We start from the raw sequence: 17,257 nt of genomic DNA, 5'->3' as shown, positions 1-17,257 counted from the left end.
AGTATCGGCGAAAGTCAAATGTCAAAAAAAAAGAAGAAGGAATAAGATGTAACACGTGTGAACTGCTGTAACATACTATCTTTATTGGGTTCCGCACATCTTTATATATACACATGATCAGCTGATCTGCTCAGTCAGCTGACATCGAAGTACCAGCTGACTGTAACTTATACATAAATACATATACCGGCTATTTCATTTTCTTGTTTTGCCGGGATGGCATTATAAGAATGGTTGCCGGGTCCGCTGAAGGCGGTGTCAACAATGATGGATTATGTTTGCCTGGATGCTAGAATACGATCTATAGTATAAATAGTTATGAAGACTTCTTATTCAAACATTAAGAGATCCCGAGAAGAAGTAATAAAAAAAAATTAATTTGGAAGTTTTGTCGATTTGGTCAGAACTAGATATCAATCCTTCCATCACAAACCTTCTAACCACCCAAACCCACTTAGACTTGGGACCTGGAGCCTCCTTCATTTTACTTCATAATCCTTTTAGATGTCTGAAAAGAAGATGGCCTCGAGATCTCCTCTAGAAATGTTATTTGAGTTCAATCCATCGGTGGATTCTCCACATTTATGTATCATACCATTGTATAACTAACACTAAATTTATTTATTGTAAATATATGTTTATACAGTTGTAAATATCAACAAAAAAATGTTGAGCGCTGGAGTCAAATGTTTTTTTCCTTCCTGTTCTTCTCCTCTGGATCTTTAGTGTTTGAACAAGAAGTCTGCATAACTATTTATACTATAGCTCGTTTGTATTAGTTGTATAACTTCCTAACTTTATCATTTATAAATTTTCAAGGAATATATATACCTTTGAGTATAAGAAATATTTATAAATATAAATAGATATCATAACAATGTATCAAAGTTTTATTTTATACATACGCACTCCACATTTTTCCAACGCTTCAGCCATTTCTGTCAGCAATTTTCAACCAGTTTCATTCCAGTTACAGTATTTAAACTGTGTTATTTTCAAAAATATATTATATTTTCTTATAGTATATTTTTACTAATATCTTATAGTTTTTAATACATTAACTGGGGTAAAAAAAATGTAGAAATTCATCAATTTAAAAGGCCAAAACGTAACAGAAGTGTGGAGAGTATATGTTTTGAATAAAACTGCGATAATTTTTTATTAAGGAATACTTACATATTTAAAATATTTGGGCCTAATGCGGTTCAAAACATTCTTCAATTATTTTTTCTTTTACCTTCTCCCGGAGGAATTCATACTAAATTATACGTTAAAATTAAGACATAATATCTGCAAGCTAATAAATTTTGTATTTTTAATAGGCAAAATATATTAGTTTGAATTATATCGTTTTTTTATCCTACTTAAACATAAAAATCTGAAAAGTTCGTGTGAAAATCCTACTTGACCTAGGACAGCTTAATTTTCTCAAGAGGTTTTTCTCAACCGAAATCATTGATCGTGGTTTGGATTCAACGCAAAGCAGAACTCATATCTTCATTAGGTTTAGCAGCAAAACAAAATAGAAAGTCATATCAAATATAGAGCATTATTAAGTTTTTTTTCTCGTTTCCTAAAAAACAAATTCTGGATTCGTCCTTAACGTCAAACTAATTACGATTTCAAGCGATAGTAACATAAAATACTCGTTGCCGAAGAGTTGGGAATTACACTCGTTATTCGAATGACCTTCTTATGGGTCGATATTGTGGAAAAGAAGAGGATAAAAGCAGCCAATGAGCCGCTTGCCTTGAACTGACTAATTATCCAATCAGGACATTTATTATGAAGTTAGAAAACGAGCCATAAACGAAGAATGAGCAGTGGAATTATAAAATTTTCAGGAGGACCAACCCTGCAATTGAGATTGGAGGCGTGGATCTTCCATCCCTAATTATTCATTAGAAAGTAGTCTATAATTTTCAATTGGCTGCGACACTTAATTAGGACCAGGCAGCGGTGGCGCATCCATGGACCCTCCTCGTTTCATCGACCACTACCGGTACTGCTCATCTCCATTATATAGAACAATAATTACCCCTCATGTATTCATTTGAATCTTGAAAACTGTCGCTTAAGCCGATGTTAAGATAAATTAAAAAAAAGAAAAAGAATTTTTCGTTTTAGAGAGATCTTCTCGAAATAAGAAAAAGAAATATATCGGTATCCGGCAAAACTGTGGCTGAGATGAGATGTTTCTAGATTGACGCGTTTTTATTTTTATTTGCTTATATATGAAATATATAGAGGGAAAGAGTTCGAGTTCCAGTTTTCGGCAGAAATATAGTTTTTGAATTCTCGGAATCCAAATTAACCAAAAAATGCGGAAATGAAACAGCTGTTCTAATATGAATTTGGGTTCAGTCGGAAAAGTTATTTCGTCACCATTGTTTTTGTTAGTTTTAAAATTTCACTAACTCTTCATAAAAGGTTCACAGTGGACAGGTTGAACTCCGTAAAATCATTCTTAGTATGTACAATACTAATTCTATATCAATTTATTGTTCCATTAAAAATAATTTTAAATTTATTAAACTGGTATATATATTATAATGTTGACATCTTTACGCTTAGAAAAATGTTTAAATTTTGAAACAAGAAATAAAATTAAAAATACTTTTTCAAAACTGAAAAACTTTGATGGGATAGGTGATCAATAAATTTAATTTTTTTTCTTAGAGTCAAGTCATTAACCGATTTTTGACATCTACCACGGTGCATCTACACAAATTTGAGTCCACACTGACTTTGGATTTGTTTAAAGATAATAAATAATCATTATGAGACACTTTGAAAATGGAAGACGGAATGGTATTTAGAATTTGTTTTAAAATGTTCAGTGTTTGGGTTTTTTAAATATTAAGGTTGTAATAAGATTCGGAAAATTAATAGCAATTTTAAAGAATCTATATTCCCAGCCAGAAAATTAGCTTCATGTAGGCTTAAAATAAGGGCAGGATTTTTCTAATACTGGATATTTCAATTTAACTAACAAATAAATATGAATAAAGAAGATATGTCTTCATTTATTTTTTTTATTTATAAGTTTATTGTTGAATGAAGCATCAACATAGTTTGGCAATTAATTACAATAACAGATGGGAGTAATATCTTGAAACAATATTATATAGCTGTTCCAAGAAGGCACGCTTGTCAGGTCCAGATTCAATACAATGCAACTGCGTTCGAGGGATGTTTTACAAAAATTGAGGAATACAAATTCTTCAAAGTCAATCAAGCCTTCTTCAAACCCACCATTTTCCTTTATCTAAGCCGCTCATCTATTCATTACACATGTTTTTGGGTAGAACATACAAAAATTTATTAACTAAATAAATCGTAAATATGTATTATTAAAAATCGATGTTGACTGCTAGAAATGAAAAAAATATTTTAATTCTATGAAATATTTTTAACAAAGCTTAAAATCGTATTTACGGGCTTAAAATCTGTCACTGAAAAACCTCACAGGACAGGACGCGTTCACCATGTTGCCCATTTAAATTCTCTTATGGTCTAACTTCTAACCACCCCCTTGCAATATACATTCTTTTAACTTTTTTTTTTATCTTATAAGAGTCATCAATGAAATAATGACTAGTAAAAATGGAAACCTGATAACATATTTTTTTTTTATTGTTACTGGTTTGAAAGTGGTCATTGACCATGAAAATTATTCAAACATAAGAATGTTGTTATAGAAATTAAAATTAAAATAACTCAGAAAGGAGGGAAAAAAAATTACATACATACATACTGTAGAACAAAAGTTGAAGACAACCAGTCCTGTTATGAAAAAACTTACAATTTCATATTTCCAAAATAGTCTTTATTTTTTGGAAATAGTCTTTAACAATTTTTTTATCAATGTAATTTATTTAGGTAAAATTATAAAAGTGTGGAAAAAAGTAAATCAAATTTGTTACTCGATTTCAATTATATTTTTATAAAAACTATTAAAAGTAAGTTAAATTAGGAAACATTCTATTTTATTAACAAGAACTATGAGAAAAATGTTAGATGGAAAACATTAGATGGAATATTCATACATAATATTATTGTGATTAACAAAATAACATAATCTATAGTATATAGGGTGATTGCAATTATAGTAATATGATTTTAATTTAAAAAAAATAATCCTTGATTTGATGTATATACGCTAACTTATACTAAAAAAGACTTATTTTTTTATTACATTTAATTAATTAGTTTCAGTTTATTGTGTTAAAGTTAAAATGCATAATCTAATATTACTGAGGTTTCAGAGGCCTGATCGCCGTTTTACAAAGATGTGGATTGCCGGAACCATGGCTTAGCTCATCTCACTCCCGACTAAGAACACTATATCAACTCTTTGTTGTATTTAGTATAACCTACATCATATTTAGCTATGTCTACACTTTCATCATCAGCTCTATGCCGTTTCAGGTATTGTTTGTTAAATATAAATAGAGATATTCTTAATTTGGGATATATTTTGCGTAAATTTATAATGAGATCAACTTTTCCATTAAGTATCCTATCCAATAAAGTATTTTATGGGTTCTCAACTCATGTATCATCTCAATTTTCGAAAAAGAATTATCATATTTCTTTAGATCACTCCAAATGCTCAAATTTATATTAATTTTTTTTCTATGGGGATTGTCCATTTCAAATGATTCCGAAAAGAAGTTATTAGTAGTTTGACCATATTATAATTAAATGATTTTTTTCCTAAATCATTTCTGTGTCCAAAGATAATAATTTCAATCTTTTTGTTTTCTGTATCCGATAGCAGCCATTTATTTATTCAAACCATGATAATTCTTGGGTTGTTAGAAGTTTACATTAACTAATATTACAAATAACTAGTGTAAAACCACTCGCGCTCCAAAGGGCGAAGGCACAGCAACTTCGACTCCATCAGAAATAAGTAACCTCCTCGAATAGGAAATAAAAGTTAGATGGCAATATTTATGGAACAAAGCCCAAGGATTATATTAAAATTTATTAAAAAGGACATCAATCTCTGGGGTACCTCCAGCCGTAAATGCCGTAGAGATGTCATACTGATCAGGCTATGAATAGGTCACACGAGGCTCACTCACTCATATCTCATTTCAAAACAAACGCCTCAAAAATTTCAATGATGTGACAACAATTTGGCAATTAGGCATATCATCGAAGAATGTCCATGTTCAATGTCGTACACCAATAGATTGGGATTGAGTCCAAATATTTCAATAATCTTTAGAGGTGATAATACAACAGTGGAATTTGTGTTTCGGTTTTTGAAATCTGAAAGTTGGCTGTCACAAATATAACATAAAACGGTTGAAAAAAAAAAAAGATATGAATATATAAATAAACGAATAATAAAATAAATGTAAGCAAAAAAATAAGAAATTAATGGCGCTGATGACCAGCGATGTTTTACGCCACTGAACAAACGATTGCTGATAAAATAAGAAAAATTGTATTCATAAAAAATGTCCTTAACGTGTGTACAGTTTAGTAGTCTAGTACAGTTTTTATGTAGTTTTGATCTAAAATAGTTAAAATTCACTACAAAATCTACCATCTGCACTGACAAATTTCCAGTGTTCAAAGGACTATTATTTTAAGAATGAATCTAATATCTGTTTCAATAATTTGGGAGTATTAGCAACCTATACATACTGTACTTACCCTTTTCAAGTAACTACTTATCAAAAATTGAAAATTGAATTAATTTCAAAAATTAAACCTAAAAAGTCTGATTTTCTTACATGTTACCCTTCTATTTTGTTTGATATTTTTGTATAAATTTATATGCAATTCAATTTTTTTAGGACTCGAGTTTTAAAATGTAATAGCAGTGAATCAATTTGGCAGTGAGTTATTCCAATCAATAAATTTTAATAGGGTATAAACAATTTTGAGATGGTTGGTGACCGTTGAGCAGGGCAAGGGCAGCTTTATGCGCCTGTTGTGCCAGTAAAAGAAGAAGAAGACGATGAATCATTTTGACGATTACCTTACGCTCTTTTAATATAGGAAAAGCTTCAAAATTTAGGCTAAACAGATTATTTGCTATAGTTTTTTAAAGTTCGATGTAAGGAAAAAAACTCCTCGGGATACACAGGCCAATATTTTGGTTTCGCTAACATTTTAAAAATTATATAAATTATAAGGACAAAACCAAAAAGCACTTTAAAAGTAAAGTGTACTTAAAAGTGAGGTCTAAATCACCGGTCGCCAAATTTTTTGACCTCAAGAACTAGTAAATTCATAAGTTATATCCCAGGGACCACTAATATGATTTTTTTAGAGTTAAATATATTTATAAAAAAAAACTGTGATCTAAGAAGACATAAAATGTTCCTATCACCTAGTTAATAAAATGAAACTAATTATTGCAACCAAATTATGAAAGACTTATAAATAAACCATGTTAAAATAAACAGAAAAATTAAAAAATTGTTTATATATATCAAACTCTTAGCACTATATATTCCTAGTGTGAGGGACGTTCCTGGCTACATGAAATTAGGTTATGGATATTTGGATCCAATGTTGTTACTGAAAGGCGGCGAACTGCATTTGTTTAAAGGGGTGATCGGTACCATGTTTTGATGGATGTGACAGATGAAAATGCCTTTTCACATACATAAGTTTTGGAGAACTGAATCAGAATTTTCATCGCCTGACCACTAAGAAAATGGTGTTCACTTTTTATGGAATAAAATAAATAAATAAATGCTTCAACTGTTATACACATACGACATACAGGAAAGTGAAACATTAGAAGAATGCGAAACGAGACAAGAGAAACATACACCTGGAGCAAAACGACTTATTTACTGTGGCGTTATTCTATGAAGTAGCGTTTTTATTACTTTTCACCTATTGCTATGAATTTAATTATGTTTCGGTGCATCTTAAAACATAATTTAACGTGATGAGTAAGTATATTCCACATTTTTCTAGAGACCAGCGACCTCCACTGGTCTACAGTACTTCCATGGAATACATAATTGCAAAGATATAGAGGACAGGTTATAATACTTACTAGACTGTGATTTGGACACAATCGACTAACCCAAGAATATTTACTGTCAGGAACATCTAGACCAACGTGTAGACAGTATATCGTACCATTAACTGTTAAACACATACTGACATACGGCAGGTATTTGATAGACACCGGATTATCATAATTGGCAACTTTAATAAATGATAATAGCCCTTACATTCCGGAAATATTTGATTAAATTAAGAAAACGAATATTTTGAATACTTATTTATTCAATTTTTTTATTTATATTTTTATTACATACTTACTGTTATCTAATAATAATTTTTTTTCAACTGTATTTTAATTATATACATTTTTTACTATTAACTATAGCTATGATATCAGCTAATATATTCTAGTATAGATATAATTATATTTATAATGTTTCCAAGATTGAACCTCAGTCAGCATGCTTAAGCAAACATCACCATCGCTGTAGATTCCTTATATTATATTAAACAAATAAATAAATAATGTATTGTAATCGGAAATTATGGTAAAGCTTCCATAATCAAATATTCGTAAGGGATAGGGGAAACCGAAAATGAATATTATGAAGCTATTCATTAATCTCTTCAATCCTATCTCCTACAAATAGCCCTTTATAAACATCCCTAGTCGATGTGAGAGAGAATGATAAGAACTTATCATAAATTCTGAGGTGGATTCTAGTCTGATGTATATCAATGATAGTCTTGGAAAAATATCAGTAACAGTTGTTTTTGATGATGTTATCTCACCTTTAGTCAAACTAAATTTTGATGTATCTCAGCTAACTGCAACGATCTTTTTTATTTCTTGTAAGCCTCCAGATCAAAATTAACCCACTAAAAACCAATTTCATTTATTTACATATTTGTAACATCAATTAATGTCACTTACTGTTATCGAATACATTTTTTATTTTATTTTATTTATATATTTTTCAATATGAACTATTCCTATCATATCAGCTGATGTATTCTAATATAGATGTAATGATATTAGGAATGTTCCCGAGAGATCAGTGAGTAACGCTTAGGCTAACATCACCGTCGTTTTGGATTGCCTTATATTATATTTTTAAAAATGTGATGTGTAAAGATAAAAACAATTGTTCGTATTTAAGATGAGTATATACCAGGAGCATGACAGCAACTATTTTGATAAAATCGACTTATTGTATGTGCCACTTAATAGAATCGATTTTTCACACTATTTTTGGTTTTCTTCTTCTTGATCTTGATAAATTCGATACATAAATGTAAAATAAGGAGGTAAATAATCTAACAAAGCTTAAATGAGGATTTTTTCTTTAAATCTTACTCCCCTTTGTCGTAAACCTACTGACTGCCCTACAGTTTCATTTAATTATGTTACTTTTACCCCTGTCGAACAGATCCGCTACCTTGGACTACATTTGGACAAGTGATTAACCTGGAATCCTCATACCAGACTGAAAAGACAGGAAACTGCACGTCGATTTCGCCTATTACAGCACTTACTAGACAAACGGTCTAAACTTCCAACACATTACAAAAGTAATGTGTTATGTGTTACAAAAGTAATGTAATGTGTTACACATCTAGATGACGGTAATAAGGCCAATCTGGACATATGGAGTTGAGCTTTGGGGCTCCACTAAACCTTCGAATTCCTCTCGTATTCAATCCTTACTATCCAAAATCCTTCGTAAAATCCTCAATACTCCTTACTTTGTCACAAATAAAATCATACATAAAGACCTTAATGTTCCCTATGTAACCGATCTAGCCCGAACCAGATATCACTCCTTCCATTATAAACTCTCTAGCCACTCAAACTCCTTAGTTTCTAATCTTGCATCCTCTTCCATTCCTGACAATCCTCCGAGGCGCCTGAAAAGAAGATGGCCACGAGACCAGCTAATGTAAAATGTCATGTTTTTCTACACGCCTGTAACACTCCAATTTAACTTAGATCAGATTTACTAAATGTATTATAATGTACAGTTGTAAATAGAAATAAATAAATTTTAAAAAAAAATCTTACTCCAAAGTACCTTTAATTTTGTTAGTTTGAAATAATCAACTATCTCACTTAGTTAGCACTAACAATAAACAGATCAATATGAACTATGAAAGGATTTGATAATTTACTTATGGAAGTAGAAGAAAAATATTTGGTCGAGGTTGAAAACATATAACAGAAAAAAAAAAAAATTGGTAAAATAGACGTATTATACATCGTCAGAAAGCTAACGATTTTAGAAAAAATAATATTCTACTGGAAAGTACAAGGTAATGGAGAATGACGAAAAAATCGTAAATATAACATTTGTTCTAATATAAATTTGACTGTGTAAGGGCATGCGCAATGGGTTCTATTTGATAAGTGATTTCGTCGCCATAATTATTTGATAGTTTTAAAATTTTACTAACCTTACATTTAAGTTCTTCAGTTCACAGGATAACTCCATAAAATCTATAATAATATAGCATTCAGTAATGTAAAATGTAGATTTAATTAAACTGATATATATTTCTGGCATAAGTGGTTGGGCGTTAAGTGAGTGTACTGTGATGTGCGCACGACACCAGATCTGTTCTATGAGAAGGAATACTATAAGTAACTCACTTCTTCAATTAATTGTTTGTAAACCAGAATATACATTAATCTTACTTAATGTCACTTTGTGTTTTTTTGACCTTTTAAAATTTGAAATTTTTCAATTTTTACGAATTTTGATCTTTGATCTCCTATGGGACTAGGTTAAATCAGGAAATTCAAAAATATTATAGCCTTTTTAGTGAAGTATTATGGTTAATATAAATTATAATCATATATTTGCTTGGTTAAAATAGGGTAAAAACGAAAAATCATTTACATCACTTTACAGATCATAATTAAGCTACTAAATAATCATTTTTTAATATAATTTTAATTAAAACATCTTTAACATAATATATATTAATATATACATGTATCATATACATTTCCTTATAACATAGTCTTTTAGAAAATGTTTTTTGTTTTTTTACATTTAACCTGCTACAATCATTTAAACGCTAAAACTATTTATTTGCAGACGTTTCACTCGACTTCGTAGAGTTTCATCAGGGCTAAAAAGATACAAAAGTAACAACAAATATTTTAAATTATTAATATTATTTTCAAATATTTTGACAATAATAAGATACAAAAAGGTAAATTAAGGTAGGAAGAAAAAAGGTAAAATTATATAAATGTAAGTGAAAAGAAAATTATATATAAATGAATGAAATAGAAGAAATAAAAATAATATTAATATAAAATAGACAATGATAAGAATATAAAAATTATCCAAACTATTTGGTTAAAAATGAACAGGAGACGTAAAAATAGAAAATCAGATATGATAAAACAAAATTTAACACACTAAAAGACGGAAAATAAAGAAGTTGAGATTAATTAAAGGTAGTGAAAGAATAAATAAAAATAAAATTAAAAATAATAATAATTAATTTATTTAAAAACAAATTTGATCCTTTTTTTCTCAACTTTATTCTTTTCAAAACCTTCCAACGTTTCGACCCTCAGGTCATTCTCAAGGATACCTTTATTTTGATGTCATTTTCTTTTTTAAAATCTTAAAAAGGCCGGCTAATTGCCTTTGTCCAATATAACTTTTTCTATATAATTCCTTCTTAAATTTAAAACTTTTACAATCCACTTCTCTTCTTTCTTTCATTTACATTTGCAACCTAAGTTTTAAGGTTGCAAATGTATCCTTGAGAATGACCTGAGGGTCAAAACTTTGGAAGGTTTTGAAAAGAATAAAGTTGAGAAAAAAAAGGTCAAGTTTGTTTTTAAATAAACTAAACCACTCTCAAACAAGAATATATTAATAAAAATTATTCTAATAATAATTAAGTTAAGAACAAATACGGACTACCTACCTGTATCAGTTGAGATATTTCGAAGTGAAGGGGAGGCGACCGTTTACGGTTTGTTTTTCATTTTTGTTTAATTTACTCTAATTTACTTTTTTTTAAAATTACTTATTACTTTTTTAATAAAATTGGTATTCGTTTACTGTATGCGAACATTTTGATATCTATTCTGCTAAATTTTCTGCATTTAATTGTGCATACTATCTACTTATTGGTTGAATATCTCTGAATCAATCATATCAGTATTTTAAAAACAAACAATAATCACAGTTAGCCGTAAGCTTTATCTCCGATAGGAGTTGAGTTAAAAATCTGCAATTCATAGCAGTCGTAGTATTTTCAAGGATGTGAATGATAAATAAATACCCTACTTTTTTCTTTGCTTGTCTACAATTCGGTAACTTTCTATTATGCCTCGTAAGTTGAGGATTTGTGTGTTTATTATCGTGTTTTCTACATTTTCGTGGGCCAGTTGAAAGTTTTTTGCTCTAATCATACGTTATATTCGCTTACTGAAATTTTCCACATTTTCGAAAGGTTATCGAATCGTAAACGAGCAAAGAAAAGAGTAGGGTATTTATTTATAATAAACATACCTAGAAATACTATAACTTCTGCAAATTCCAGATTTTTAATTCAACTCGTATCGGAGATAAAGATTGCGACTAACCAAGAAATAGATAGTATACATAATTAAACGCAAAAAACATAACAGAGTAGATTTCAAAATGTTCGCTTACTGTGCCAATGTTATTTACCATCTTTGAGTAAATTAAAAAAAAAATATGATTATATTGCAAGTTTTTCGGTAACTTATGCAGAGCGTTCTTGACTAGATTGGCAATTATCCTTTTATCAGAATTTTTAGTATATTCGCAGAAACTATAACTAGCTTGATAGATGAATGCAGTATCTATGGGTGGTAAATTGAAAGGTTCAAAAAGATTTCAAAACATTATTTTCGTAATTATCAAATTCTAAAACATTTGTATATCGGTGATTTCCAATTCAAATTGAGAAAAATGGCATTATATATATGTATTGACAGGTATTTTTTTACAGCTGTTTGACAATTTTTTGCCAAACGTTGGGTAATATCGAGAAAAAGTAGGAGAAAAAAATCATCATAGCTATTTTCGTAAGAAACCGTCATCATAATAAAGTGTTAGTTAATTATCAAAGTAAGAATTCGTTATCTTGTTTATGACCGGCCAGCCAGAGAGATTAAAATTACGAAGAATTCTCAATCGTTTGGTCCCATACATTTGTTCAAAATTCCTCACGGCTTGCCCGCAAATCGTCAAAAACCTTGAAAAATACTTTGACGATTTCAGGCGATATCAAACCTGTACCGCTACAACCTAGGAAGGGTCAGAGGTTCACTTTTTATGAAATTCTAGAAATTAAAATCATATAATTTCACCTACAAACCTATTATACTAAATCATTTATAAATACAGAAGGAAAGAAAAGTAGCCATCACATTAGGTGTTTTCTGCGTTAAATTATCTGTTAAGTCCATATTTATTAATACTTTGATGGTTGTGTTACCAGCTATGATTTACTATTAGTTTTAGTTAGCTTTTGATTAACCATTTACTTTAGTTAGCTGTTGATTAATCGTTTACTTTAGTTAGCTGTTAATTGACTATTTACTTTAGTTAGCTGTTAATTGGCTATTTTTTAGCAGTGTTTAACCGTTTTATTTATCTTATGTTTTAGGATTTTTGTGCAATCGGAATAGCCGGTGGATGCAACGTGTGTGGCATACTGGTGTTCATACACCACAAGCGATACAGCACTCGTATTCACGAGCTTACGGACACCATGGATGCTATTTGTAAGCAAATAATGACCAGCGATTTAAACAAAAAAGATGAGTTCTTGAAGGAGTACGAACGCAATTCAAAAATCATGACAGCTCTCGCAAATTACTCTTTCTATCTAAATTTCACAACAACTTGCTCTTATTTTTTATCCCTGCCAGCTATAGAATGGTACACAGGCAACTACCGGGCAAATTTTCCGTTGGCTATTTCTAATTCCTTCAACGATAGAATACCCGGAGTGTACGAACTGATAGTTCTGGCCATAGCAGGTAGTACTTCTATATCAACAGCTACAAAATCCACCTACGACTGTCTTTTCGTTTCTCTTCTGAAAATACAAACCACTTTCTTCAAATATCTCTATGAAACAATTGATAACCTAAAAGGTGATGTCCAAAGCCAACACCACTTTTTGGAATGGATCAGGCTACATCAAGAAATAATGAAGTAAGTCAATGTCAATCCATTGTTTGTTTTTTTTCGTATTTCCCCCAAAATAATAATCTTTTATACTGTCAGCAAGGGACGGTTGGGAATGCGATTCATATCCGTTAACATATCACTGGTGTTAAGTATAAAGGGCAAATCGAATAATTTTTAGAATATTTTTTTTTTCCAACCTCAAATCTTTATTTCCAACTAATACAATATATACACATAATTACAATAAATCTTGTGTTGCCGTATGGCATTATTAGAAGAGAATTTTAAGGTCCACTGAAGGCGGGTTTACAGAGGTGGCATGTTACAGAGAATGTTCCCTCCCCATTCCGGCTGGTGACAATTTTTAGAACAGTATACATATATTTTACTTATGTATCTACAATATGTTTAAACCCTGTGAGAACTCTCGCATTCTTCTCTTTAATTCATTCAAAATATAAGTTATATCATACTCATTATTATAAACAATATAATGTTACCAAGAAAATCTATTCAACACATACAATTAGTAAAGCTGGATACTTTATAATAACTATCTTTAGGTAACAATTTGCGTAACAAGTAATTACTATGTCCCAGTGAAAAATATCATGACAGTTTTTCAGTTAAGATTAAGCTATCCATAAGCTTATATTAACCTTAAATTATACTCGCTGAGAACACATGGCTAGGCAGTATATGAATGACTGTTTTAGGATGGCTATGAATTTTTTTAGGGAACCCGCGAGTTTAAAAGATTTTAAACATGAGAATTAGAAATCGGTTGAGTCGTTCACTCATAAAAACGTTTCATATTCTGAATTAGAAAGAGTAAACATATATTTTCAATATTTTGAGCTCAAATATTGTCAACATCAAACATTCTACTAATATAATTGTGCAACTTGATCAATAGAACCTATCGATTGGTTGAGGCTATAGCTCAAAATATTTTTACATAAACACAAACGGACCGACTAAACAAATTGGATACAATCATTTTCAGGATCCCGAGCTTGGATCGTTTAGAAAAATTATCGCTGTCTAGTTAAATAGTTTGAACCATCAAAAATAAAAATCGTCGTTCGCTCCATTAGGACCCCATGGCAAACATTAAGCTGTTGCCTTTTTAATAAGATTGGACCAGTCCCTAATTCGCGCGCTATCTCAAAACATTTGGTAAACTTTTGGGCTTTTTAACACAGAGCCCAATTTGCGTACCTGGGTATTGGTGTTCGTGTCGAAATATATAAAATCCAATTTAACTCGTCTCGACCACCAACTTACATATGCTACAGTTCTGAAACCTCTCACACTTTTTAATGACTTATTATGGTAGTAAGAATTTGTGGGTCGAAATTGAGATTTGTCAGTTCTCCATGAAATTCTCTTTCATTTCATACATCATTCATAAAAAAAACATCGCTTCTGAAAGCCGGAAAAGTGATTTATAGTACCGTAATGTATATGTATAGTCAGAAACATCGGTACAAATAAATAGTTTTTGTAGTTGACCGAACCCCCCTCCCTCATCCCGACCATGTTCTCTACATATCAATAGTCTGTATTGATAACTGTTTTCAGGACATTCCTGAAACGAAGGAATCTTAATCCTGTAGTGATACAGCTCCTCGCCTACGGCGACGACGTGGTATAGATTGTGGACTCAGACGAAAAGTTCCAACTGGCAGTTATGGAATGGTATGAAGAGTTCCAACGAAAAGGAATGCTTATAAAAACAAACAAAAGTAAGATCCTACAAGTTGCAAGAAAGAAGGAGGATATCCACATATACTGTAATGTAGAAGAATTAAAAGTGGTAACAGACTTCATATACCTGGGTACAGTGATAGACGGATCAGGGAAGGTTGACGCAGAAATATCTAACAGGATTAGCGAGGCTAATGCAGTTTACTACCAGATATGTAACACTGTAGTAGGGAAAAGAGAAGTGGGCAAAGATTTCAAGCTACATATATTCAAGACAGTGTATACCCCCATACTTTTGTATGGATCGAAGAGTCGGAAAATTACAGACCGACAGGAGAGCAGAATCACCCCTGCTGAAATGAAATCTTTGCAAAGGACGATTGGAAAGAAAAGGAGGGACCGAGTTCGCAATGAAAGGATTCGTCAGGAGTTGCAGATAACCCCACAGAAAGAGATCCTGGAAGCTGGACAGCTGAAATGGCCATGTTATCAGGATGGACGACCACAGAGATCCTCTAAAGACTATGGAATATGTCCCTGATGGCAGAAGACCTAGAGGCTGCTTTAGAATGTCATATCTCGACTACATTGAGCGACTCTGTAGGGCTAGGGGGAAGGACCTCCGACAGGTGAAGATCCTACTAGAATAGGGAAGAGTAGAATTTCAGGCTGAATGCTCCTCAATGCTGAGAGATACTAAAGATGCATGCTAAAGAAGAAGAACATACCTATTTTGTTTAAAAAAAATGATCAATTTGTTGAATTCAGCTTTTTTTTACAGAAAAATAACTACACCCATATCCTCAGGAAACACACATTTTCTAGGTAGAACAAGACCATAAAAGTAGAGGTAACCTGTGACTAACAATTGACAGGAAAATATTCAGGATTAATAAATGTATTATTTACTTTTTTATTATAAAAAAAAAAAATTCTTTAGTTATAGTTTTAAATAAAGTTCTTTTTCCCAATTTTAATTTAATTAAATTTTTCAGATGTTTCACTTTAAAGTTTTTATTTCATCATGTCACTAACTGGTATCGGTTGGGTAGTGCCATAAGTAAATCAGATATTATGAACAATCAAGCACTTTTTTGATCCAACACGTGCTGGAGGCGTAAATCTCCAAAACCATCAACAATTTTTTTGTTTTTAACAATGAAATAATTTTAAAAAATCCATAGCTTTAAAAATTTCAAAAGACATTGGGAAACAAATGTAATCTTGGAGAAGTTTTAGAGAACAATTAAAGCACGATTTTGCCAGTGGCATAAAATTAACATGTTTTTCAAAATACAGTACCAATATTAGGTTTTACAGAACTGTATCATATATAACAATTATATTAATAAAAGTAAATAATTTAAAGGTTCAAATTATTATACAGGAATAACGAGGAATTACTACAAACATTTTCTCCAGTAGTTATTATATACTACCTGTTAGTGATCAACATTGTAGTGTGTGGAGCCTTTGTTGAGTCCAAGGTAAATATCTGCTCTTACATACTATAAATACATAATAATAATAAATTTGTCTTATGTTTGGTATTTCCAATTCAGTAGCAATACAAATAATTTTATATTACAGAAAGAAAACGATCATCTAATTCAATCGATAAGTGTTGGCTCTTATGTGGTAGTAACCATATTATATTACTTCTTGCTATCAAATGCAGCAGATGAGCTGACGAATGAGGTAAATTGATTTTTTTTTTCACTTCAATTTTCTCTTATATTTATTCTTTATATATATATATATAGTTGACCGTAAAGATTTAAATATAAGAAGATGGTCAGGGTTGCGGTCAAAAAAAGAACAAATAGTTTTAAACTATAACAAATAGTTTTAAACTATTTGTTCGTTTTTTGACCGCAACCCTGACCATCTTCTTATATTTTAATTCTTTTTTTTTGTTTTAGTTTTTGATAATTCAAGAGTTTCATCTAAAAAGGTTCTAAAACTACTGGTGAATAACATAAAAATTTTTCAGGGATAACAAAACTATATCTTTAACCAAACTTTTATACAGTTTTGACCCACAAGACTCTTTGTAAAAACTGTTCATTGTTGCCACATAAAAAAATTTAGAAGTAAGGAATCTTTTAAGCTACAAAAAATTAGTTTCTTGAATATCTTAGGATAGAATTTATTTATAGGAAGCCCTTCTATTGATGATATGTCCTCCATTAAACTTTAATTTTAATAACAATGATTAATGACTTCTTTCCCTACAGTATCCTTTAATAATACCCCTCTTATTTCTGTCGAACAGATCCGTTACTTAGGACTACATCTGGACAAATGACTGACATGGAACCCTTATACAAGACTAAAAAGACAAACTGCTCGTCGATTCTGAC

At 30.7% G+C, this 17,257-nt stretch overlaps 1 protein-coding gene across 4 annotated transcripts in view; it reads left to right on the top strand.

The window, feature by feature from the left end:
- The first annotated feature begins 1,933 nt into the window (after positions 1-1,933).
- The window catches only part of LOC106688856 (odorant receptor 43a), a 16,524-nt gene continuing 1,200 nt past the window's right edge, over positions 1,934-17,257 (top strand). The window contains exons 1-5 of one of the 4 annotated variants that reach the window (XM_067053018.1): positions 1,934-2,002; positions 4,269-4,431; positions 12,655-13,208; positions 16,282-16,381; positions 16,485-16,592. In XM_067053018.1, coding sequence (XP_066909119.1) covers positions 1,971-2,002; positions 4,269-4,431; positions 12,655-13,208; positions 16,282-16,381; positions 16,485-16,592 — 957 coding nt within the window. In that variant the 5' untranslated portion in view covers positions 1,934-1,970. Of the gene's footprint in view, positions 2,003-4,268; positions 4,432-9,436; positions 9,652-10,088; positions 10,139-12,654; positions 13,209-16,281; positions 16,382-16,484; positions 16,593-17,257 lie in introns of those variants that run through there. The other 3 variants (XM_014433530.3, XM_014433531.3, XM_014433532.3) reach the window with 3 other exon arrangements.

Source organism: Halyomorpha halys, unplaced genomic scaffold (assembly GCF_000696795.3).
Source record: "Halyomorpha halys isolate HHAL.00 unplaced genomic scaffold, Hhal_1.1 Scaffold1220.1, whole genome shotgun sequence".
Classification (NCBI taxonomy): Eukaryota; Metazoa; Arthropoda; class Insecta; order Hemiptera; family Pentatomidae; genus Halyomorpha; species Halyomorpha halys.
The sequence above is the reverse complement of the archived record's forward strand: the minus strand, read 5'-3'. Positions and strand labels throughout refer to the sequence as shown.